Raw genomic sequence first — 27,538 nt, forward strand, 5'->3', positions numbered from 1 at the left:
ACAGAGGGGTTTTCCCATTTGTACATATTTGAAAGTATACATTAAAATATCAACATAGCCAAACTCCTTGTGAACTATGATTACTTGTTCGAGGAACAGTGGTATGGATGTAGAATACAGGACACTAGTCAAAATGTAACGTTTTAGGGTTTGGGAGGTTTGGGGAGGTCTACGGGGAGCAGAAAGTAGTGGGAAGGATGCAGACGAACTGTCTTAATTCTCAATTAGAGTACAAAATAGTCTAATTCTGGAGGTCTAGAGGTATGCTAAAGGGAAGGCAGCTGAAAATTAAGTATTTGCTATTGAGAGGAAATTGCATGACATAATTTTCATCATGTACACAGCTCAAAATTCATTTCCCATTTACTACACACTCTACCGACATCTCTACCTTACTTATGTGTTCTACTTACAGACTCAAAAGTTTGTTGATTTTCTCTCATATAGGAGACACAAGCCTTCCTGATTTCCAAATGATGGACCTGGCTGCAAAACAACTAAAAAGAGAAAGACCAGCTCACTCTCAAGTCATTTGAAATAGCTATCAAATTAAAATGATGAACTGGACACTTAAGTCCATCTTATTCAAAACATATGTAGGACATGGGAAAATTAGGTCCTGACCTTACTAAAATGTTTTTGCCACCCTTAATGAGATTGGAGAGAGATGGTTTGGTCTTACCACCCCCACCCCTTTTCTACTCATGGGCACAGCCTATGAGGTTTCCTTAGGCATAAAATTTAGAGAAAGTAGGGCTGCTTATAAAGGATCAAGATTCATTTCAAAGTTTCTGTAATCCCATCCTTATTGCTCTTACATTCCAAACTAGCATTTAGAAAACAGAAAAGACAGCAAAGGCACAGCAATATATTTGGACTGATCAGCAAAGGCCTACACCAAGCTAGTTAGTGCCAGGTAGACCCGGAAGTTTTTACTAGGAAGAGAAAGGGGATTTTTTTTTTTTTTTTGGTGGGCTACAGGTCTTCTAGCTACAGTACCGTGCCATGTTTCAAACCCTGAAAACTCAGTATAGGGAAGATACATATTTTCCTTTTACCTGCTCCGAAATAGCCCGAAAGAGGCAAGAGGCATCCTTGGCAGTCAGCTTTCGAAACAGCCCTAAGCTGCCTAAATATTCATCCATTGATGTCTCATTCAGAGACTTCTGGCCGCAGTACTTTTTCCATCCTTTATGCATTTTGCCAGGGGTGGGGGTGAGGATGGGGAGAAAGGAACACAAATGCGGCAAGAAGGAAAAAGCAAGGTGCAGGTAGGAATGGGTAGCAGTGACAAGGGCTTGCTTATGCAGGTATCCGGAAAGCAGCCCAGAGTCTAGGGATGAGAAGGCAGTTGTCAGCGCTGTAGAATCCTGGCACTTCTCAGGAGCAGGAGAAGCAAAGGGCTGGCTCGCCCGGTACAAGTCAGGACCCTGTGAAAAGAAGAGGAAGAGCCGATGCTCCTAGGAATAGAGAACTGGACTTGAGAAGACATGGGAGAAGGCACCTGCGGAGCTACCTTGTTGGGGAAGGATGGGATTTACGCAACGAGCCCAAGGTTGAGAGAAGTATGCACAAGCAGCTGAGCTTTGGGACCAAAAGGAAGTCAAGTCTGCAGCTTAACTCAGGGCAACTGTGGCACGAGGCTGCAAAGGGACTGCAACAAGGCTCAGGTGTGTACGATGTAGCTTGGCCCACATTGTATCGCTTTAAGGTCTCTTGCCCAAGTTCCCTGCTCCTCTCATAATTTCATGGAGATGAGAGAAAAATATTCTAAACCTAAATAACTAGTAAGCTTCTGTATTAAGAACACCTTTAAAGACTACATAGGCTGGTGGGGGGGGGGGCAGGGGTCTCCCTTGATCTATAGGGGCAGAAATCACAGTTCAAGCAAGTAAAATGCCAAAGCAGATTTCTGGATACTTCCAGTATGGGAGTTAAGTAATTTTCTCATTTGGTTCTCCTATATAATAATAACCCTCTGCTAGGATCACAGAAACTAAATCCATTAGCTATGCTAGGAAACACTGATACAATTCTTGACTAATGTCCTCAAATTATTGTAGAGCATTAACAAAAAGAGATGATGCAAAAATTGTTTCTTAAAAAATGAAAACAATGGAAGTTTAAATTAAACAGCAGGAAAGGAATGTCTTACCAACAACATTTCAGTGTATTAGAGCACTTTTCTGGGAAAACTACTCTAGAGTCTAAGAAAACCAATGTAAACAGGACCGTATTTGTGAGGTTCAAAAACAGAACTGATCACTTGCATTACTTGATTCCACTGTCAAGTGTCTCCTTAATTAAGCTGCTTTGAAAATTGTTTTTCTTATATCTGTGGATTCAGTAGTAATCATGACCACCGTGCCTATAGGAAAAGCATCAATAATCAATCTTCTAATTTAAGAATGAAATAAAAGCATGGTTATAAAACAAGTAAAATCCTGACTTCTTTTAGCATATCAATTTGAATTACCTTAATTTCTTTTTTAAAGAAACAATAACACTAGGGAAATTATGCCTTTTGAAAAACCATGAAACATGGTTTGGACAGAGGGATCACCATCTTTTTCTAAGGCCACAAATTCATTGAGAAAAATTAAGAGGTATAAATGAAAAAGTTAACTCATTTTGGGAAGTTTTTACCTGTAGAAAAGAATACAAATTCTTCATATTTATCGCTATTTACACTAAAAATAAATACATAAAACTTCAATTAGTACAAATCCACATACTTCATTTTGAGGAAGGAAATCAAAGGGAAAACTGGGAGAAGAAAAAGAGAACCAGAAAAGCAACAGAAGAGCAGGAAATAAAATAAAAATCAGAGACAAGGAAACAAAAAGAAACAGGAAGAAAACAGAAAAGGTGGATACAGAAATAAAAAAGAAAAAAAGAGAGGAACATACAGAGAGGGCACACAGAAAAGACCCACACAAATACAGTTAACGGATTTTTGACAAAGGTACAAGAGCAGTTCAACAGAGAAAAGACACTATTTTCAAATGGTGCCGCACAATCCCATCCATATATAAAATAGAAAAAAATGGTCTTTATACCTCATCTTTATACAATTAATCTTCTATAACTTAATTAAAATGGACCAAAGGCCTAAATGTAGAACAAAATTTCAAAACTTTCAGAAGAAAGCATAAGGGAAAATCTTCAAGACCTTGAGTTAGGCAATGAATTCTTAGATATAATAAAAATTAATTGGACTTTATCAATATTAAAAACTTGTGCTCTACAAAGGACACTGTTAGGAAAATGAAAATGGCAAGCCGTAGACTGGAAGAAAGTTTTATCAGTATATTATCACACGTCTGACTAAAAAGCTTTGTATCAAAAATATAAAAAAAAATTCTCAAGTCAACAATAGGAAAACGATGATACAACTAAAAAATGCCCAAATGATTTGGGGTGCCTGAGTGGCTCAGTCGGTTAAGTGTCCAACTTGGGCTCAGGCCATGATCTTGATGTCTGTGGGTTCAAACCCCGTGTCAGGCCCTGTGCTGACAGCTCAGAGCCTGTAGCATGCTTTGGATTCTGTGTCTCCCTCTCTCTGTCCCTCCCTGTCCACACTCTGTCTCTCAAAATATATGTTGAAAAAATTTTTTAAAAAAATGCCCAAGTAATTTGACTACACATTTTACCAAAGATATAGGAATGGCTACTAAGCTAAAAAGATGCTCAACATCATTCGTCATTAGGAAAACGCAAATTAAAACCATTAAGAGGTATCAATTCACACCTACGAGAATGGCTATAATAAATACACAGAACAAGTATCAGCAAGGATGTGGAGAAACTGAAACCTAAGTGAAAGAAGCTAGATGCAAAAGGGGGTTGATTCGAAAAGAGATAGGATTATACTTACATGAAATATACCAAAAAAGCACATCTACAGAAAGCAGATCAGGGCTGCCTGTGGTTGGGATACGAATAGCTATTAACTGCAAACAAGCACAAAGGATCTTTTTTGATGTGATAAAAAAATGTTCCAAATCTGTTTCTGCACATTTCTGTATATTCACTAAAAATTAGTGAATTGTACACTTAAAACTGATCATTTTAACAGCTTTTTAGTTTATATACCCTGTAATTCAAAGTATAATTTCAATAATTTTTAGTACATTGAGAGTTGTGCATCCATTGGCACCATTTTAGAACATTCTCATTACACCCAAATGTAACCACATCCCGTACCAACCGCTAACCCCCTATGCCCACAAACTCCAGGTAACCACCAATCCACTTTCTGTCTCTCTATATTTACCTATTCTAGACATTTTACATAAATGGGATCATACAATATATGGTCCTGTGTAACTGGCTTCTTTCACTTAGGTTTTAAAGGTTCACCCATGGGCAGCTCTTTCTGCCCATGGATCCTGTCCCCATGCTTTAATAAAACCTTTTATGCACCAAAAAAAATAAACAAAAGGTTCACCCATGTTGTAGCATGTATCAGTATTTCAATCCTATAGTTAAACTATACTGTATTTTATTTATCCATTCATCCATTAGTACTAATGTGGGTTGTTCCCACTCTAGCTTTTTATGACTAATGCTGTCAAACATTCATGTGCAAGTTTTTGTTTGGACATGTTTCTATCCTCTTGGGTAACACCTAGGAATGGAGTTGCTTGCTGGATCAATGTTTACCGTTTGAACAACTGTCAGGCTGTCCTCCACAGCAACTGCACCATTTTACGTTCTCATGGTGTATGAGGGCTCCCATTTTTCCACAACCTATCCATAATTACAGTCCATCTCTTTACTATAGCCATCCTAGTGGGTGTCAGTGGTACCTCATTGTGGTTCTGTTTTCCATTTCCCTGATGGCTAACAATGCTGAAAGTCTTTCATGTGCCTCTTGGCCATTTGTAGATCTTTAAATGAGATACCATCACATACATCTTAAAATGACTAAGATTTTTTAAAAACTGACAATACCAAGTGTTGACAAGGATGCAGAGCGACTGGAACTCTCATATGTTGCTGGTGTGATATAAAATAGTACAACCACTCTAAAAAATGGTTTAGCAGTTTCTAGAAGGTTAAACAGAGTTGCTACATGACCCAACAATTCCACTTCTAGTTATCTACCCAAGAGAAATGAAAACTTCAGCTCACAAAAAACCTGTATATAAATGTTTATAGCAGCTTTATTCATAATCATGATTCCCCCCAAACTGGAAACAATCCAAATATCCTTCAATTGGTAAATGGGCAAACTAGCACATCCATACAACAGAATACTTCTCAGTATTAAAAACAATAATGAAGTATGCATAACTAAAAGACTGCATTTATGACATAATGGAAAAGACCAAACTACTGAAAGGGAAACCAGATCAGTTGCTGACAATAGTTACGGCTATAGGAAAAGGCTGACTACAAAGGGATGGCAGAAAGGGATAAATGGGGATGATGTAAGTATTCTATACCTTTTTAAAATTTTTTAATGTTTACTCATTTTTCAGAGAGAGAGAGAGAGAGAGCGAGCGAGCTAGAGCAGGGAAGGGGCAGAGAGAGAGGGGGACAGAGGATCTGAAATAGGCTCTGTGCTGACAGTAGACAGGCCGAGGCAGGGCTCAAACTCAACAAACTGTGGGATCATGACCTGAGCCGACGTGAAGACACTTAACCAACTGAGCCGCCCAAGCGCCCTAGTATTCTGGATCTTGGGTGTGGTAGTGGCTACACAATTGCACATTTGTCAAAATTTATACAACTATACAAGAAAAATGCTAATTTTGCTGTATTTCAACTGAAAAATAAAAAGCAGAAAAACAGAATTAAGTTGAGGAGCTCACAGAATGGACGAGAATGAAGACAAAAACCAAGAAAATTAGAGGGTCACTATAGGATGGCCAACATCTAACCAAAAGGAGGCCCCCCCCAAAAGATAAAAAGTATAAGGGGAAGAAATGATGGTGATGATGATGATAATGATGAAAGGAGAACTATAGCATTGCAGGATAGGAGTACCTGTATTTAGAATGAAAGGGTCCATGAAGTAGCTCGAACAATAAAAGCAAAAAAGATGATCAGCAATGCACAGGCCATTTCTGAAGTCAGGGGATCAAGAGGAAAAACAGGTCACATATAAATGATCACACATAGGAGTAGCAATAAACTTCTCAATAGAATAACTATAAGCTAGCAAACAATGAGGTTCAGTATGTGAGGGAAAATTATTTCCAACCTTGAACTCTATACCAAGCTATCAATCAGATGGGAGAGTAGAAGCATTTTCAAACATGAAAGATTAAAACAATTTACCTCCTTTCTACAAAGTTATGGAGGATATTTGAAACCAAAATAAAGAAGTTAAACCACAAAATGGGGGATGGGGGCAGAGTCCTAGAAACAGAAGATTCATTGCAAGAGAGAAGCAAAATGATTTCTAAGATAAGGGTGAAAGGGAAATCCCAGGAGGACACACATTCAGCAGGACTAGAGAATAACCAGTTCACATAAAAGGACACAGAACTCCAGCACGCACGCGCACGCGCACACACACACACGAAAAAAAGAACTCCAGCACAGACATTTCAGAAATAAATAATGAAAGTTATGGATAAAAGATATTTAACCTCTGGAGAGTGGGAATATTTTTATGGAAAAAATGGAAAAATAAGCAAATGAAAATACTAAAACTGAGGTTAGTTTTATAGAAAAGGGAATGTAATCAATGAATGTGGACTACAGGACTCAGATGTGAATACTGTATTTAAGTAATCCTGTCAACACTGCAAAGAGATCTCACAAGAACTGAGAAAACTAAATTTTTTTTTAATTTAAGTATTATCTACAGACTTCCTACTATGGAAGAAAAGGAAGAGGAAGATAAATCCTCCTCCTCCATGTTAGCAAGTCTATAGGTGATATTTAACAAATGAAAACAAGTTTGAACATATTCACTTATAAAACATAAAATCATGCAATATGGTCAACTACTGAAAGCAGAGTCAGAGATGGGGAGAAGTGGACCGCAGAACTGCTGTTTGTTATACACCTTGTGGAACTAGTTAATCTTTTATACTACTTACATTTATTATCTTAAATAAAAAACTTTTAAAATATTTGGTAAATGAGCAAGAAACAATAGCATAATAAACTGGGAAAGTAAATGGGAAATAGAATTTTATAGCTACAAGGGACCCCTTATTTTGCAGAAGCAGCACGTTTCAAATAATTCTAAAACCTCCAGGTTTTCACTTCCTGTCATTAACAATACTAGGACTAGAATTATGCACTGATTGTTACACAACTATAAAGAGGAATCGAATATCAAAAAAAGAAAAAATGAACAAAGGCTCTGAGGTGGTTAAGTACAGGTTACATTCCCCCAAATTAGTACAACAGAAGTTTTTTAAAAAGACCTGTGGGACAATAGTAGATTCCATCTTGTATATAACGGCCACTTGATATTATTTAATACTGCCCTTTCAACGTATGTATTGCACTTGAAATCTCAAGTGGCTTACTATTTTTGGGGGGGGCTTGCTATTTTAAGTAGGCTCCACACCCCATGCAGAGCCCAACTTGGGGCTTGAACTCCAGACCCTGAGGACCAAGACCTAGCTGTGATCCAGAGTCAGACGCTCCACCAACTGAGCTACCCAGGCAGCACCCTGGCTTACTATTCTTCTACAGCAAACTACTCCAATCCTGTAAACCTCTAGAACAGTAGTTTTCAAGTCAAGGGCTCCATAAACTAGATTACCCCATGCCTAGAGTTCTGACTCAGCAGGTCTGGCGTGGGTCCCAAGAACGTGCATTTCTAACAAGTTCTCCGGTGAAGCCGATGCTGCTGGTCCAGGACCACACTTTGGTGATCTCAATGTTGTTTCACAAGTTATAAGCATTCCTAAAGAATTTCAAGGTGAAAATTTCTGGAAACCCTGCACACTATAATCCAATCTTTGAGGTTCACAATGCCCATTAGCAGTATCAAAGACTCTAAGGAATGCTAAAATCATCTGCTTAATTTTGACCTGGCCTTTTCCATAGGGAAAAGTACTTTGTAGAAGTACAAAGATTCTCCAAAAATCTTCCCAAAGATTTGGGAAAAGCCAGATCCAAAGTGAATGGCAGGGAACTTTACCATTCAAGTTGCCAACAGTTTTTAATGCACAATAACTACTGCTATTAAATTGTTGCAGAGATTGAAAAATGTTGCTGTACAAATTTGTGATGTAAACCTAAGGTTCCTGTAATAACCACAGAAGATACTGAATGTTCAGGGGTGCTTGGGTAGCTCAATCAGTTCAACGCCTACTTCAGCTGAGGTCATGATCTCAAGGTTTGTGAATCTGAGCCCCACCTCAGGCTCTGTGCTGACAGTTCAGAGCCTGAAGCCTACTTCAGATTCTGTGTCTTTCTCACTCTCTGCCCTCCCCCACTTGTGCTTTCTCTCTCAAGAATAAACAAACATTTTAAAAAAATTAAAAAGATACTGAATGTTCAGTGCTTAGCACAAAGTACTTAAGTATTGAATGCTGTCAGCTGCAACCTGACAAAACAATTCACTAAGAAATTCTTTGGTCAAAAAAAAAAACAAAAAAAAAAACAAAAAAAACCCAGAAGAACCAGAACAGTTTCACCTAGATTCTACTGGAAATCAAGCCAAAGTTCAAATGTAACTCCCCAGAGGTGCTTTCCCCAACACTGATAAAGTTTCTTTCAATTCTGAAAATAATGGAACAAAAAATAATTGCCTTAAAAACTATTAGGTACTATATACTCTGGTTACAGATTAAAATAAATTGAAGTAAATCAAAATAACTTGTAATAATTAACATTACTTGACTTGTCAAGAAACTGATGTGCCTTAACTTTATAATTACTGCTTTTTATATTGTAATTTAACTTGAAAATGTGACTTATAAGTGCTAGAACTGTTTCTTCACTGATCAAATAAGGAAATTCTTTGTAGTACAACATACAAATACTAGTAGTTTCAGTTCTAAGGTAACACTCCTTTCCTGTTTCAACCAGTTAAATGAGGTACATGCCTGAAAAATTTTTAAAGCATATGTTATCTGTGACATACATGGTTCACTTGTGAACGTATGTATGTCATGATGCTTCAGAGTTTCTGTTTTAGTTACTGAGAGGCAACATGGTTCCATGAACGGAGTATTATGAACTTGGTTATGCCACTTTCTGAGTCAGTTTCCTTATCTATAAAATGAAGATGGGTTGCGTGATGTCTAAGGTCTTTTTCAGGTCTAAGAAACTGTGACTATAGGTGACTCAATGGTGGATAACGGATTTGCCCTCCCTTTAAATGGTCAACTTTGTGATCAACATTAACCATAAAAACAGCCTATACGGGGATTAACCTATTATCCTGGCAAATTATGTGGTTGGCCCACATAAAAATGAATAAATCTTACCTCACCAAATGAAATAAACTGACCTAGATTTTTAAAGGCAACAAAATTTATAACTATACGTGATGATGGCTTCAGCTAAACTTACTGTGGTAATCATTTTGCAATATATGCATGTATTCAATCATTATGTCGTACACCTTAAACTTCTACGATGTTCTGTCAATTATCTAAAACTGGAAAAAATAAAAATGACAATCACATGTATGTAACTTGGGAAAGAAGCTGCTGAGAGGCAATAAGTATTAAAAAAAACACTTAGTACTAAATCATTTCACATTTTTAGTACCACGATAACACAGGACCAGTTAAGGGAAATAGCTCAACTCTACAGAACCTCTGAGGTTTTTCATTACTGAAAAATATTAACAGTAAGCATTTTTAACAGCACCCTGAAACTAGAACCTGTCACTTCTTTCCATAGTGGACATTTAAACAAAATTAGCAAAGCAGGATTTAGGAGAAAAGGGAACACAATGGTTCCAAAACAAAATGTGGCCACATGACCTTATACTCAACCTCTTCTTCAAACGTCAAGAAAAGAGACCATAAAGAATTGATTTCCCAGAGCAGTGATCCTTGTTCAGGTATGCAAAACAGAAGAAACATTACCGAGAGCCACTTGCTTTTTCGGTCTCTTCCCCACTTGCATCTAAAGTACTCTAATAACGGATTAGAAAAAAAAGGAAAGTAATACTTTGCTTAAAAAATGTGTCATATTGGCACAGAAATACTAAGGGTTTTTTTTTTACTTTAAGTTCCTTACAGTGTCTTAACAGTCTACCAACATGGAGAATAAAGACCAGAACACACTTGTTTTGATGCACTTACTTAAATCTCTAAATAATCTTTTATTCTCTAACTAGAACTCCATCTAGAGACTGACTAGAATCCAAAGATGAAATTCAGTGAGGACTTTGCTTTCTGTATCACTTACAAGTATATACTGTGAATTTCAAGGAAATCTAAGTCCATTCCTACTTCTTAAAACAAAAACTCTAACCGAGAAAATGTATTATTTCAATGACATTTTTTATTTTCAAACATGCCACACAATTGGTTTTAGGTCTTATAAATCACCTATGAAGGAAGTTAGTTTTACGAATTCACAAATGGGAAAATTGAGATCCAGAAAATTACTTAGGCCCAGGACTTAAGAATGTTTTTCACTCCTAAATTTGGGGAGTGTATTATCCACCCACTTCACACTGGAAATAGAGAAACAACCAAAAGGTTCTGTAAGAAGGAGAAATGAACAGTAAAATGATGCAGTATAGGGTCTCACACACACATCATTCCAACAGTGACTATCAGAGTTCAACAAACAAATGTTAAAAGCACACGTAACAGTAAATAAGGTACAATACTGTATTGCTTCACCAAATAGCCTAATCTAGCAGATCCTAAAATAATTACTACAAATGAAAAAATCCATTTAGTTCCTTTTACCAATTAGAAACAGTGCTACACAAGACATTATGGGTTATGTACAGAGTTAACAGAATATTAAAAGTAGTTTCGAAATGTGTTTGGTAGGTGTTAAACTTGATAAGTTTATAACTGATATGTCATAAAACTGGGAATTATTAAGCTTACTGTATTTAATCAGAGGGCTCCATTAAAAAGGAGTCTGGTAGTTATCACCAGAACACTAATGAACAAATGAAAATACAGAAGTTGGCCTCAGTCTGGGGATTCTTAACCTGGAACCTTCAAGGTACCTGTAAGAACTCCCTGAAATTCATGGCAAGATGTGTCTAAGTGTCAGTAGAAAAAAATGCAATAGTTGTAAATGATCACGTCAATCAAAACAATTTTGGCTAGGATGTAGTAAAAATTCATAAACACAATAAAGAGCTAGGAGAGAAATACCAAAATAGGTGGTATTTAATGGTCTAAAAGACCCAGAAATATTTTTCAAGACTCAAGATCAAAGTCAATAAGCATATATTCTTCATTTCTATTTGAAGCAAGCTAGGTTTGCTCACCTGCTGTCTGGCCACCTACAAAAATTGTGAGAATTTAAAGAACTATTCAATATAAAGACTGTGCTACAATAATCATGTAAAGAGTTATCCATTTAACAAGGAATTAAATGTTTGGTAGTTGTCCTAAATCTCAAAGTAATCTTTTACTGGAACACACCATAGCTACTTCTTTTAATAAACCTCTTGATTTTTAACATCACCCTTTACCAAAAATTCCCAATTGATACCATTATTTGACAGATCCTTAAATACCATTAGAATATTACACAGATCAGCACTACTGTTTTAGATGCCATTCCTGTAAATACCTGATCCTACAAACTTCATACAATGTGATGACCACATCTTTCTTATGAACCAGACATCCTAGATAGACTGTACGAAATGAATGTGTGCAAGATTACAGTGTTTCCTAATCAAGACCATGAGAGAAAGTGCATTTATCATTCATGGAAAGCCTGTGCTTCAGGCATGGATTTGAGAATAAGTAAGACACTTCCTCCTCAACTAGACTGTTGAAGAGTTCCTCCAGAGCAGGAGTCACATCTTGAGTGCAAAAAGTAGATTCTTATCATGCATTTATGTTAAAAGACTAAATGAACAAATAAATAAATGGGCTCGAGCTATTTAAGAAGTAAAGCTAAGAGAACCTGGTGATCAATCAGATATAAAGGGTTGGAGATAATAAGCCTGGAGTACTAAATGGTAACACCATCAATATGGGCAAGGATCTCAGAAGGATGAAAAATAGAATTTTAGTTTGGGACACATGAATCTTACTGTGCTTAGAGAATTAACAGACCTACAGGCAACTGGAAGTACCATTCAGGAGCCCAAATCAGAGTTGGGGGGATATAAATAGGAACATCAATAGTAGCTCTGGGAGTGATGAAAATACCAAAAACATACAAAGAGAAAAGGACCAAAAATAGAACCTAAAACAAATATTTAGAGAAAACAAGAGCCAGTAACTTGCAATCACCTGGGAGAATTTCTCCACATCAGGATGCTTTTAAATAATGATGTAAAAACTAAAAAAGGTTATATACCTGTGGTTATCATACAATCAAAATTCCTTAGAACAATCCTGTGACTTCAAATATTCTACCCTCTCACCATAAATGATGGAAATACAATGGAAATCACCTTTCTAATTAAAATTCCCAGTCCATCAGACACTTCAGTGGCATAAAACTTCCTTTCTGCATTATCCTGAGCTCAGTTCCTCATTCCCAAAATGGGAGAGTAACTATTTCAGAGAGTCATTGTAAAGATTAAGTGACCTCGTATCTGTAAACAGCTTAAAATAGTACCTGATACATACTAATCACGCAACAGGGGTTAACTATTATTATTTCTTTCCCCACGCCCCCACAAAAATATAGTATTAATTATACAGCAGAAAACAGATTACCACACAACTATCTGGACCACCCATTCCAAATGTTTCTGCCAAATCAGTTTCAAAAGGCCTGCCCATACATCTCATTTCTTAAGACTGTATGCAGATTTTGGGTCATCTCCGAAAATTTTATACTTTGAACAAATGAGATTAGTGCTTATACCATAAAGAAGGGCCACGAAAAATACCTACAAGTCATTCCTGACTTTCTTTAGTCTTGGAAAACTCTTCCTCAAACTATCAAAGTGGTAGTACACATTTTTATACTATGCTTTTTATCTACATGATTTACCTTTGAAAGCAAAGTAGTGTTCCAAAGTGTCTAAAATCACACACTTGATAGTATTTTCAGATAATGACTAGCTGACCCTGGAACAACATGGATTTGAACTGTGCAGGTCTACCTATACTCAGATTTCTCCAATACAGTACAGTATGGTAAATGTAGTTTCCTTAATTTTCTTTACATTTTATCTCTAGCTTACTTCACATTAATAATATAGTATGTAATACACATAATATACAAAACATGGGTTAATCGATGATTTATGTTATCAGTAAGGCATCCAGTCAACAGTAGGCTATTAGTCAAGTCTTTTGGGACTCAAAATTATTTACATGTAAATTTCCAACTGCACAAGGGTCTTGCACTAACGCCCACATTGTTCTAGAGTCAACTATACCTTTAAATGTTCCAGAATCTCAGATCAAGTTCATCAGTTGTGCTGTCTTACCCACCACCAAATCCTTCCAGCTGTCTTTCCTCCCAAATCATAATAAGCAGCCATCAATACTCCTTACTTCCCAGGGTCGTCCTATAACCTCACATCACTTTTCATCTAACAGCAACTTTCTACCATTACTTATCTACTTCTGAACCTATCCATGATACGAGTTTCTCAAAATACTGAACTTTCTTTTGCTTCCCCATCCCTAGAAATCTAAATACCTCTAACGGAAAACTGTTACTCTAGAAATCTAAATACCACTAACAGAAAACTATTAAATATAAAACGACATTCCACTTTTCCACTGATTTCAAGAACCTGAAGCCCGCCAGGTAATGAAACGAAACGAATTTCAAAGCAAACATTCCAAATAGAATCTTGATTACCATTAATTTTTTCATAAGGACCAATAATAGGTAAACGGGCAATTAATTTATCTGAAGCCTCTTCCCTCATCTATAAAAAGTTTGTAGTACGTATGCTTAATATTCTATTCCAACTCCAAGAACCTACAATTCTTTGTCTTAAAGTCTTCATTCATTCAATCTGGTATCAATCCTACCCATGGTAGTTTGCTACATTCCAAACTCAGAAATCAGTTTTCTAAGTCCAAGGTAAGATTATACCCCAAAGAGAAACGCAATTAAGTGTGAAATTCCTACTAAAATAAACTTCTAATAAATGAACAAAACTCTCCTTGGAAGGGATTAAAGTAACTAAACACTAGGCAAACAACTATAAAGAATCAAACAGCTTACAACATATATTCTGGTATGGCAGAGCACAAGACCAGGAGTCAAAGAGCTGCTTCTAGCGGCAGCTCTGTCAAAGGCTGTTATTTTAGACAAGTTGTAACCTCTGGCCTTCCTCATCTGAGAAATGATGGGATTGGACTAGATGACTTCAAGAATTCCTGTCAAATCAAAATGACTCTGAGATACCTTTTGATTTTTAAGCCGAACAATGGGTATTAAATTTCACAAAGGTATACAGTCCAGGGAGATCACTACACACAAATAACACCATAGGGTTAAGCCTCTGCTAAATGAAATAATGGAATCTGAGTTATATATTCTTGTGGGAAAGAAAACAGAGGCTTTGGAGTGCCATATTACTTTACAGTTGTCTGATGTTTGAGTAGACCCTTTGTTTAGAATTCTCTATGGTTCATGACATAAAATAGCCATTCATTGATCAAAATACATTTTAAGCCATAATTTTTCTCAAATTAGAGAAGCACATTTATAAAAGAGCCCAGAAAAGTCAAATCCTCACCATGTATTTGAAAAGGGCCTCTCCTGTGATATTAGTATTAGATCAATATATAATTATTATTCCTGTAATATCAGTATATCAATATATAACTATTATGGTGCTGTGAATTCTCAACTATGCAGATGTAGATTACTCACTTTTTAGATTATTCTCAGCAAAATTTTAATCCAAGTTGGCTTCCTCCTGCTACCCAGAGTATTTCTCAGCCACCACCTTCTACTATTAGTAAGAATTTATTTTAATATTAGCCTAAGTAAAACAATCAGGAAAATAAATCTACAAAAACATTAAGTAGAGCATCCCAAGTAAAATGTTTAGAACAGTCAATATATTGTAATAACGTTATAGAAAGTACGTCTTTATAGCGTATGCTGTTTTTATGAAGTAGATCTAAAACTTCTCCCAGAAAACTATGAACACTTACAGATAATCCAGTTTATTTTACAGGACTCAAGACTACTTACTCCCATCAGAATTTCATAAGGTATCGATCTTGAGCTACATGAACCTAAAAGCCATGTATTTAGCCCATTATACACATCAGATCATATATTTGCTTGTAAAACTTGTAAGTACACTGAGTTATAAATTGCTCTATGTTGTTACAGTAAATGCTTCAATACCACTGTGAGAAGGGCCCTTAGAAAATAACAGCAAGTCCTATTGGCCTAAGTCCTTTGATTTACTCTTTTCAAACCAATAAAGCTTTGATACTGAACAAGGTTATTTTGTCATTTCCTATTTAGATTTTAGAAGGGACTACATCCACTCCACTGAAAGTAGTTTCTCTAAGTACCATAGATCAACTGACTTGATATTTAATCTTGATCACCTTTTTAAGATAATTATTAAACTGTATATTTCACAGAAGAGAACTCGTTTTTGTTTTTCTTTTTTTTAAAGTTTTCTTCCTTAAATTATAAAGGTAAAGACGCTAACTCTCAAATGTCTTTACAAATTGGTTACTGCTTCATTTTTTATTCTAGGACCACCAAACCAATAACTACGTTTGAAGTTCTTGTCAAAGTTTTCAGATTTAACTCATTTTTTTCATGATTCTAAATCAACTGGGAATTTTAAGATAAAACCTGTAAATGCTCACTAAATACTTTACTAAAATAAAAAGATTAAGTAAAAATCTACTGAATTTACTAAATTGCGATGAGGATTTGGACCCAAATGCTAACATTCACACCATAAAATTTTCTATACATTCTATAGATGTAGAAGTTTATTAATTTATATTATTCTGCAAATTTGTATTTAATTTGATTTAACCACATTCCATAGGTTGAATTTGGGGGGTGTTTTTAAAGTGTTCAGAGTTTAGTGTTTATTTTTGTAATCCAACAACTTTATCCAAAAATGCAGAAAATTTTTCTGGCTGGCCAGGAGGAAAACATTTCAGTGTTGATAAGTCCATTGACTGTAACAGCCCAGGAAGCGTGCTAAAACAAAAGAAGAAAAATATTAGGTAACAAGAGAGAAAATGCCATAATTCATCTGCTGCCCACTTGATGACTGATTCTAACTTCCAAGAATACTGTGATGCTTCTCAAACTGTGTATGTGAATTTTAATGTAAAATTTTCCTATAGGTATCTAGTGGACCCTTGAACAACATGGAGTTAGAGGAAGAAACCCACCTCCTGCACCGTTCAAAATCCACGTACAACTTGAGACTCCCCCAAACCTTCACTACTAATAGCCTACTGTTGAGCAGAAGCCTTAGTGGTAACACAGTCAATTAACACATTTTGTACATATTACATTCTGTATTAACAATTACATAAACCAGAGCAAATGTTATTACGACAATCGTAAGGAAGAGAAAATGCATTTACAGTTCTGACTGCAAAAAATCCACGTATTAAGTGGACCCATGTCGTTCAAAGCTGTGTTGTTCAAGGGTCAACTCTACATGCAAAGATAAAAGCAATACCAGGAACACTACGCTACCTGTCAATACCAATTCAACAGATACGTTTCTCGTGTCAACTGAAATATTACAAAAATATTATTTCATAAAAGATGTGGTCACATGGCTTTTGAATAATTCTCAGGACTGGCCAGATATAAACTGAAGCAAAATTAATTTATGAAAACAGAATAAACGGAAAAAAAAGTAACAGCTGCCAGACAAGAATAAGCTGGGGAAACTACTAAACCATGCATGAAGATTGGAAAATAAAATTTTTTCCCAGTAATTTACTATCATAAATCCATATATAATCAAGCAATGTACAATCACCATGCATGTTGGAAATAGATTCCAAACTATGACATAAAAGTACTACTTCAGAAATTTAATTAAAGCAGCCACTTAAATTAGAACAGACATACAACCACCCAGCCTAGATTCAGGGGACTAAATAATACACCTAAAATGAAAATACAACCAATTATTGATTTTTACAGTATTCATGTCTGTGACTTCCTGGAAATATAGAAAAAAGACTTATAAAACTGTAAGAAATTACCAAATTGGAGACCTGTACAGCTTTCTTTTCAGCTTAAGGAACACAGATAGATAGGTTTCTGAAATCAATGCTTTCTCATTTTAAATGTACAGACATAAAAATCAGGGATGCCTCGGTGGCTCAATCGGTTTTCAGCCTCCGACTTCGGCTCAGGTCATGATCTCACTGTCCGTCAGTTCGAGCCCCACATAAGGCTCTATGCTGTCGGCTCAGAGCCTGGAGCCTGCTTGAGATTCTGTCTCCCTCTCTCTCTGCCCCTCCCTTACTCATGCTCTGTCTCTCTCAAAAATAAAATTTAAAAACTAAAAAAATATATAAATGTATGGACATAAAAATCAAAGCTGATTTGGGGCACCTAGGTGGCTCAGTCGGTTAAGCATCCAACTTCGGCTCAGGTCATGATATTGCAGTTTGTGAGTTCGAGCACCGCATCAGGCTCTGTGCTGACAGCTCGGAGCCTGGAGCCTGGAGCCTGGAGCCTGGAGCCTGGAGCCTGGAGCCTGCTTTGGATTCTGTGTCTCCCTCTCTCTCTGCCCAACCCCCCTCCCACTCTCAAAAATAAATAAACATTAAAAATTTTTTTAAAAAAATCAAAGCTGATTTAACATCTAGAATAAAAATACTTATCAAAAGTGTTTGGAAAAATTGACTTGCATAAACCAGTTAGGAAGAATTTATTCTCTAAAAAATGAGGTCAACCCCTAACAATCTCAACTACCCAAGGAAAGCCATGCCCATTATCTGAAACCTACATGATTTTTATTATCTAGCTTCTCCCAACTCTGAATACTTTTAATAATGACTTCTAGGTTACACAGCCACCCTGATGTTCCCTCTCCTCCATCATGTATGGATTAGGACACCAATAACTATTCCTGAAACAATCAATGAAACTGTCTCCTTTCAATGAGAACAAGAATCATCTGTTTTGTTCACCAGTGTATGCCAAGTACCTAGAATAATGCCTGGAACATAGTAGGTGCTCAATAAATATTTAATGAACGAACAAGAATTTACTGAGTGCGTAAAAGACAGACGCAGTGAAGTCAAAAGAAATGCTTATGTTCTAGCCAGTTTCTTCTAAGGTTTTTCACTTTAAACTTCAACTTATTATAACAAAAAATACATTATTTTGTAATACTTCTATAAAGTCTTTACTTCTCAAAACATCAAAAAACTTCAAATTAGAATAGCTTTTAAAGTCAAATAATTGGGTATTACTGACCTGACCCTTTGGCAAGCTTCTAGTGTCTCAAGAAGAATTACTAGAAAACAAATCAGCAATTTTCTTCATCCTTCTACTGTGATGTTGATCATTTCTTGTTGAATTTTAATATACTTCTAGAAAATAATACTCCTTACCATGGTAATTCCTCTGGCTTAAAATACCTCAATGGCTTCTCACTACACATAGAATAAAATCAGTACTCTTACATGAGCTCTCCCCACCCAGTCTCATACTATCTTCTTCCTTGCTCACCATACTCCTGCTACATTTAATAACCTTCCCCTCTATTCCTCAAACACAACAAACGCCCTGCTCATTCCTAACTTAGGGCCTTTGGAATTGCTGCTGTTCTTTCTTCCTCTAGAGCTTCATACTACCTCTTGTTATTCAGGTCTTGGCTCAAATGTCAGATACCCATCCATGCCTTCCCTGACTATTCTAATTAATCTTCACTCCAGTTATCGTATCAGCTTGCCTAATTCTCTTCATAACACATTTCACCATGTGAAATTATCTTGATCACTTATTTATGAACTGTTTACTATCTCCTGGTACTAGAACATAAGTACCATGAGAGCAGGGGCTTCATCTCCCGTTTACCACTGTATCCACAGCACTTAAAAGTAATGCCTGTGACGTATTAGGTATAATTTTATTAACGGATGAATCAATTTCACTTAGGGATTCCAGTGGATTTACTAAAGGCAAAACCTTAATTATAAAATATGCAAACGCCTTCCTTGAATGATGAAAATCTAACAAACTCAAAAATTATATTCCCAGAGACCTGTGCACCCAGATGAACTTACATACATGCACACACACACATTCACATGCAATGGAACAGGCACAGATACGGAAAGAAATAGAACACAGAGATCACGCTCACAGTGGAAGACAAACAAATAAGGGTTTTACAGGTGAGAGAAATCAAAGCATGCTTGGTAAGTGGGAAAAGGTAAGAGGTTGAAAAGACAGGTTAGGTAGGTGGGTAAGAGTAGTAGGGGAGGATTTAAGGCAAGAGGTCAAATTATCAGTCTCTGGTATACCTGCAAGTACAGTAGAAGAGATGCCCGTCTTTGTGTAGCTGCTTTGCCAATTCCAGCTGATGATTGTTCATCAACTTTTCGTTTATAACCACCACAAGGGGCTTTCTGTTTTCCAGAGTCTCCAAACAGCTTCCTGCACCTACAAAAATTAATCAAAATTGTTAGTTTTTTTTTAAAAAAAGTTAAGTAAGGTGCTCCACACCAAGCGTTAGTTAGAACTGAAGGGGGCGCCTGGGTGGCGCAGTCGGTTAAGCGTCCGACTTCAGCCAGGTCACGATCTCGCGGTCCGTGAGTTCGAGCCCCGCGTCGGGCTCTGGGCTGATGGCTCGGAGCCTGGAGCCTGTTTCCGATTCTGTGTCTCCCTCTCTCTCTGCCCCTCCCCCGTTCATGCTCTGTCTCTCTCTGTCCCAAAAATAAAAAAAAAAAAAACAAAAAACGTTGAAAAAAAATTTAAAAAAAAGAACTGAAGATGAAAACTTAGCTGGCAGAACTACAAACCACGCCGTTCAATCACACGCTCAAAATAACAAAATGTAATTATCAGTTGCTTTGTAGTATGTTATAACCTGGACTTGAAAAATACATCTTTTATCACTGCCAACAATATCATGATCCACGATTCAGCATTTTGCCACTTGCCCTCTATTAGTATGTCCTGGGCATGTCTCGAATCCAAGTAAGATTCAGGTTCAACACACTGTTCATGAAACTGTACCACACTTCTACTCACTTCTACTCAAACACAAGTGGAAAAAGCAAGTCTTCAACAGTGAAAGGCACCAAAAAGAAAAACTTTGACCACCCTTAGGAGACTGCCTGTGAGGTACCATCCCCGACACATCAAGAATAAATCTCCATGCATGTGCATATGTACAATATTTGGGTCAATTCCACTCTGATACCTAAAATAGTTTAGAGGTTTTCAACGGGAGCGAAGAGACTGTTAGCTAGACAAAACTTTTCTGGGTAACTACTTTAGGGTAGAAGATAGACTAGACTAACACCAGACTTACTTATGGACTAGACAAGTTACAGTTAATCTCTGTGCCTCTACTTCTTCATCTGTAAAATGGGAATAGTACTTAGTTTGTATGTTTGGGAGAATTCTACAGCTTATATAAACAAAGCACAGAGACCAGCACCAAGAGCGGTTTACTATTATCCTATACCACCCATGTGTTAGTAAGGCCTGTTTCTAAGAAGTCTTCTCTCTTCACATTAGGCCTCGTAAGAGCCAAAAAACTTCCTCACTTATCCTGCAATCGAAATTGCAATGCTCCCCAAAAGCCGTTCTTCTGAAGGTACCGGTAGTCTAACTAGATCAGGTTCTTTGAAGAGCAGGCCATGATTTACACAGTATGTGGGTTAAAGAAGATCGACTACATTCGTTTCACGCTCACACTTAAAATGTTAAAAAAAAAAAAATCTTTCAAAGCCAATTTCTCCAGAGCCAAGCCAACCAATAAGCTGGCTGAACATTCCTGCAGATCTAAGCCCAAATACTGATCTCAAGTTTGACCGCTCGCTCGTTACACAGGACGTTGGGGGTAAATCATTTGGCTTGTGTTTAGGGTTTCTAATTACGGTAAAGTTGCGCTACGGGCTTCGTTTCCTATCCTTCTATCACCCGGACGCAATAAATTCTTTCCGAGAATGTCAATAGGTACATTCGAAGAAATAATCTACCCACCACGACTACAGTGAGGTACTGCAGTGATTTGGGTTTACCTCACAAAAAGTCAACTCTCTGTTCTCACTACCAAAACCCAAATCGCGGGATTCTAAGGCACTTTACCTGCGTGACTAATAACAAGATCTGCTTTCTCAAGATCTTCTTTCAATGAATCCTTGTACCTGTAAACATCCAGAGCAAAGGACTCAGTACGGAATGGTTCGGGTACCACCTTCCCTCTACCTATCTGGAGAACGAGTCGGTCGTAGCCAAGGCTCTTGATTATCTGAAAAAAAAGGGGGGGGGGAAAGGCGGGATTTTTAAAGAGGCTAATGCTAAGGAGAAAAAAAACAAAACACCACCACCCCCTGAAAGTCGGTGTTCAGACCGGGACGCGCGGACCGCAAAATATTCTACCCCGCGGCCGGTTTCGCTTTCCCAAAACGACGCTTCGCCCCTCACCGGACCCCGGGAAGGTTCCTCACAAGCCCTAGCGGGAAAATCTAAGCGACCCAGCTCACCGAGCCCTGAGAGGACCGGCCACGCCACGAGCAAAAGAGCAGGCAGAGACCCCGAGAAAGGCGCCCAGAACTAGCGGGGAGGCAAAGAAACTCCTGCGATCCGCCTCGCGGCCGAAGCTGCGCGAACCCCCAGGCCGGGGGAGCCGCCGCAACGCCGCCGGAGGACGCCGGCCGCGAGGAAGCCCGCGGAGAAGGCAAGACGCGGGCTCACCCGAGAGCGGCGGGGGCAGGGCGGGAACGGCGCGCCGAGCGGGTCCAGCCGGATCGAGCCGGACCGGACCCGGCAGCGCTCGCGAGGCGCGCGGTGCCGACCACGCGACCACGCGACCCGGCGTGGGCCAGAGGAGCAACAGCAGGCTAGCTAGTCCGAGCCCAAGGAACACCAACTCAGAGAGGCGGAGCAGCGGGAAGGAGGGGCGAAGCCGGAGGAAAGAGAGGCGGAGGCGGAGAGTCGGCAGGCTAAAGCCAGGGAAAGGAGGAGCCGGAGAACCGACGGGGAGGAGCGGCCGAGAAGCCGGCGGGGAAGGAGAAAGAGGAGGTGGAGGACGCTGAGGAGAGGGGGAGCCGGAGGAGGGGCCAGGCGTGCGCGGGGCGGGGCCAGGCGTGCGCTGGGGCGGGGCCAGGCATGCGCGGGGCGGGGCCAGCAAAGGGGCGGTGGCACCTGAGGTCGAGCCATAGCGGGGGGGGGGGGGGGGGGGGGTTCCTTCCGAGCGCTGCGGTTCCGGCAAGGTTACCGAGGCTAGCGGTAAGCCTAGGGGCGGCGAGCTGCAAGCGAAACCGCGGCGCGCCGGCCCGCCCACCTCCCCCACTCACTTGCAGAGTGTCGTGCGCCGAGACACACGCAATGAGGTCGTCAAAGCTCGTGGTCCCAACAGTAACAAATACGCACTTCATCGCGCGGGTTCCAAGGCCCAAATCGCAAGGGCCGGATGTGACGTGGCGGAGGCCACGTGGGCCTCAGCGGCTGCGCTCGGTGGGGGAGGTGGAAGTCGGCCCTGGCCGCCAGAGGGCTGTGGGAACCGGGGGTGTGGTCCGGCGGGCGGGCGGGGGTGGGGCGAAGGGTAACGAACGCCTTACGCGCCAGAAACTTAAGGTGTGTGTGAAGTCACCAGGCCCTCGCGATAGGAAGGTGGGCGGTTGACAGATTTACTTTTTTTCAAAATGGTAGTTGAAATGATGAAACCTCATACCCCGGCGCTATGTTTGCGTCATTGCTTGGGTGCTACAAATCTTTTCAATAATAAAAGGAGTTTGGGACTCTTTATTTGCTACCCTGTTTTGCCAGTAGACGTTTGAGCGATGGTTTATTTTATTTAAAGGCTGTTGAGAGCATGTGAAAAAAAAAAAAGGTGCCTTTTCAAGATCACTCATCATTAGCATAGGCTCTTCAAACTGGTTCTCAGGAAGCCAGAGCCCTACAGGGTCTCTGGGAAGTGGCGAAGAAGTTGCCTTCATTAGCAAGCATTGTGTGTAAAATAGAGGCACTAGGGCCTGGAGCCTACATCTATAATTCATTGAACTCCTCCATTGAGCCCTTTAAAATGTAAAATTATGATAAATTTAAATTATGATGAAATGTAAAGTTATACAGGAGCATGAATAAATACCACAGATCTATTACACTGAAGTAGTCAAACACCCTAGAGCTGATTTCTCAAGACTCCTTACTCCTACCACCAGTATTAAAATCGTTCTCCGCTTTATTTCCTTGTAATGTTTTCTGTGTTTCCTACTCAAAATCTCACTTTAGTTCATATTTGTGTTTTCCCCTGCCTGGTCATATACAGAAGGGAAGCTGCAAAAAATTAAAGAGGAAAAGGATAAGATGTGAATTAGGCCTAGAACAAGAGCTGAAAAAAAAAAAAAAGCTCTTCTGTCTGTTTCTGCCGGACCGTGTCTTTAAATCTTGTAGCTTGGGTAATTGTCATTTTGAGGAGTGATATGCTGCTACCCCTTTCTTGATAACAAATTTCACGAATTGATGATAACAGGGAAATTACACTCTCATAGTAATAATGTGGAAAGATCATGGTTAAATAGTGAAACATAAGCAATAGTCAAATTTTCTGCCCAATAAGAATAAGCTATGAATATTTATTGAAATATTTAGAGAGTGTATTCCAAAGTATTCTGTAACGCAGAAAGACCTTTACCTCTTTTTGTGTCTGTGAAATCTTTCCCTGTATCTAGAGGATACTAAATTAAAGGAGCACCGTTCTGGTTAGCATACAGACAATAGCACACATATAAATTGAATATTTGTAAATTCCCAGAAAATGAGGAAATGGAATTTCTAGTATTTTAAATGTGCTGCACTTTAATAAATCATCTTCCTGTAGAAACGGATCCAAAAATGTTTTAAGAACCTGAGATTACATAATTAATGTAAGATTTGGGCAGTTAGTCTTCTCTGTTTTGTCAGTGTTAAATATTCTACAAAAATGCATTTTATTTTACTTGATTGTGTTTTTCCTAAACTCACACTTAAGCCTGGTCACAGAAGTTAACATTACCTCTAAAAATGTTTCTTTATGAAAAATGTAAATTTGTTTTCAACTAAATTCAATCAGTATTCTGACAAACTTTATTTCAGCTGCAACTATGCTTTGTAGTATGCCAACTTGAAGATAATTTCTAAGGTCTTTAAACAACTGAAGATCGTGGACTGACATTAAATTGAGTTAATGAATAGATAATCATTGCATCGCTAGGTGCTTTCTAAGTAAAATAGAATATTGAGACATTGGTTTAAACTAAGCATAATTCTAAGTTTATATAACTTGGCTTCTTATTTTGAAATGCTATAGGGAAGCCATATCTTGGAGTTGTATAATGAATGTGTTCATTTTTTTTTTTTTGCCACTTTAAGAAGTTATAAAAAGGATTTGTGTGGCTGCGGAGAGTGTCGTCATGTGTATTCTTAAGCTCTGCTAGTCTTTAAAAATGTTTGTATATGCCAGATAATTCTGTTTCCCACCCTTCACTTTTCTCTTTACAATAGAAGTTAGCCACTTTGGTCCAAAGTTATAATTAATATGATAGTTGAAGCTCTTCAAAGACTTAACAGTGACAAAGAATTACAAGACAATCTGTGCTTTTTTTTTTTTTCAAGGAAAAAGAATAGTTTTGCCTAACGCAGCTTTTTAGTTTTCAGACCCTTTTATACTATCAAAAATTACCAAGAACCTTGAAGAGCTTTTTTTTATGTGGATTATACTGTGCATTAAACTATTATTATATTAGAGATAAAAATTAGAAACTTTAAAAATATTTTTTCACTGGAAAGTAGCAATGATGAGCACATTGCATGTTAACATAAATGACCTATTTTTTATGAAAAATAGCTTTTTTCAGAACAAAAATTTTCATGGAAAGAATAGCATCATTTCACATTTTTGCAAATCTCTTTTACAATCTGGGCTAACAAAAGAAAGCTGGATCTTGGTATCTGCTTCTGCATTTCACATATTGCATAGCCTCTGGAAAACTCCACTGTGTGCTCAAGAGAGGATGAGAGTCAAAAAGACAGATAACATCTTAGTATTACTATGAAAATCATTTTGACCTCACAGATCCTCCAAAAGAACATGAGAGAGTATAAAAAAAAAGACAGAACTTGGAAAGTGAATTTTATTTGCTTTGGTTTATAATACCCGAATCTGAAATGAAGATGTGAAATATATTCAGATGTTTACAGTACCCTCTCAGTTTAGATGGTCTCACTTTCTTTATTTAGTAGCTAATTCTACCTACAATACAAAAGGTTATTCTTTACATGAGGTGTGCCTGGATAGCAGAGATTCTGTGTCTAACAAAAATAATTTTCTGTGATTTAAGTTGCCTGTATTACATACTTGATAATTTAAGGGGGAAAAACCCATAGAACATATGCTTTTCAGTTGCAGTAGTGTTACCTTCTGTGTTTCTTTTAAAATGCTTTATTTTGCATAAGAGCACCCCCCCCCATTATTCGCTGTCCCCCCCCCCCCATTATTCGCTGTTTCGCTTTCTGCGATTTCAGTTACTGCTAGGCAATCTGCAGTCCTGAAACAGATGACCCTCCTTCTGATTTCTGACTTATCATCAGGAAGTCAATAGTAGGGGCACCTTGGTGGCTCAGTCGGTTAAGTGTCCAACTTCAGGTCAGGTCATGATCTTACAGCTTGTGGGTTCTAGCCAATGTCGGGCTCTGCCCTGATAGCTCGGAGCCTGGAGCCTGCTTCAGATTCTGTGTCTCCCTCTCTCTCTGCCCCTCCCCCACTCATGCTCTGTCTCTCTCGGTCTCAGAAATGGATAAACATTAAAAAAAAATTTTAAAAAACAAGCTCAATAGTAAACCTAACACAATGCCTACATCAGTCACCTCACTTCATCTTGTCACGTAGGTATTTTATCTTCTCAAGTCATCACAAGTGTGGGTAGAGTATAATAAGATATTTTGAAAGAGAGAGAGAAAGAGAGACCACATTCATATAACTTTTATTATAGTAAATTGTTATAATTGTTGTATTTTATTATTAGTTGTGATTATTAATCTCTTGCTGTGCCTAATTTATAAATTAAACTTTATCATAGGTAAGTGTGTATAGGTAGGAGAAAAGATACATATATATACACACATATATGCAAGTTTGGTACTATGCAGTTTCAGGCATCCACTTGGGAGTCTTGGAATGTATTCCCTGGATAAGGGGGGACTACTATACTTTGATTAAATAGGTAAATAAGTATTGTTTCTTAGTCACTCATGACCCTATCTAGTCAAGTGAACAGATGTCCTCTGACAAGTCTTAATTTTGCCTTCCCAAAATCAGTTCCTGAATTTTGAACAAATAAAATTTTCAGGATATTTTGTACCTGAAACTAAAACTTCTGTGTGTAAAACCAGTGAGATTTATCGGAGGGCCTTTGGAATCACAAAGATTTGCTCTGTTGCCTTATAAAGAAAGATGCTGGAAATAATTAGGTTTGTTTAATGTGTTACGACTGTAAAATTCCATGGGAAGAGTTGTTAGGTCAGAAGGGATACAGCTGCCCCTAAATTAAGATTTTTTGGTAAAATATTATCAATATAAACATTTTAGAAATCATACGCATTATGGGACGTCCTGGGTGATTTGTCAGTGCCCTTTCTGTCTATAATACTGTTTTACCTTCAGGAGTAACCCTTATTAAAACTCTTACGAAATAATTATATACTGCACTCCAGTATAGAGTTTTGTTCCTCTCTATTAAGGATTGGCAATATGTAGAATTGGCAATAGTAATAAATTAACCACATCTATTAAATCTCCTAACGTTCTCTTTTACTCTAAAGCTTACCTAAAGGTTCTACTGTAAAATACAGGCGAGAATTTGCATCTTCAAGAAAAAACAATCTCAGAGCCTCATGGAAAGAGACCATACCAGGTCCTCAGATGATTGCCACTCCAAAGACTAGATTTTGGGGTTCAGGCTTCTGAGCTGACATCACTTAAATAACTTTCAGACCATACCGGTGGACTGCGGCCAGATTTCTAGGGCTCATTTTAATCCAATGGAAGGCACTGAGAGCATAGCATCAGATGAAAGGGATGGATGTGCTAGACAATTGCTAGCCTTCCATTAGATACCTAGTAATCCTTTTTTCTTTTTTTTTTCTCTTTCAAAATCTTTCAGAATTTTTCACAACATGAAACCCAGGTATCTTGACGTGCATTTTAGAAAAAAAAAATCATACATCCTTTCCCAGATAAAACATGAAGCTACTGCTGAGACTCTAAAAGGAAATATTGAAAGTAAAGTGGCAT

General features: G+C 38.1%; 1 protein-coding gene and 1 long non-coding RNA gene across 2 annotated transcripts in view; one reads left to right on the top strand and one right to left on the bottom strand.

Moving 5' to 3' along the window:
- Positions 1-22,083, bottom strand: part of ALG13 (ALG13 UDP-N-acetylglucosaminyltransferase subunit) — a 61,452-nt gene extending 39,369 nt beyond the window's left edge. Inside the window, 8 exon segments of the mRNA XM_081792669.1 lie at positions 414-497; positions 1,059-1,235; positions 1,238-1,276; positions 1,278-1,394; positions 1,397-1,430; positions 19,557-19,695; positions 21,352-21,514; positions 21,961-22,083. Of these exon segments, the coding sequence (XP_081648795.1) occupies positions 414-497; positions 1,059-1,235; positions 1,238-1,276; positions 1,278-1,394; positions 1,397-1,430; positions 19,557-19,627 (522 nt within the window). The 5' untranslated portion in view covers positions 19,628-19,695; positions 21,352-21,514; positions 21,961-22,083.
- A 358-nt stretch (positions 22,084-22,441) lies between these two features.
- LOC145713890 (uncharacterized) overlaps positions 22,442-27,538 on the top strand; it is a 60,968-nt gene continuing 55,871 nt past the window's right edge. Inside the window, exon 1 of the long non-coding RNA XR_014136714.1 lies at positions 22,442-22,494. This is a non-coding gene — a long non-coding RNA (uncharacterized LOC145713890). The remainder of the gene's footprint in view (positions 22,495-27,538) is intronic.

This window comes from Panthera onca, chromosome X (genome assembly GCF_046562875.1).
Source record: "Panthera onca isolate mPanOnc1 chromosome X, mPanOnc1 haplotype 2, whole genome shotgun sequence".
Taxonomy (NCBI): Eukaryota; Metazoa; Chordata; class Mammalia; order Carnivora; family Felidae; genus Panthera; species Panthera onca.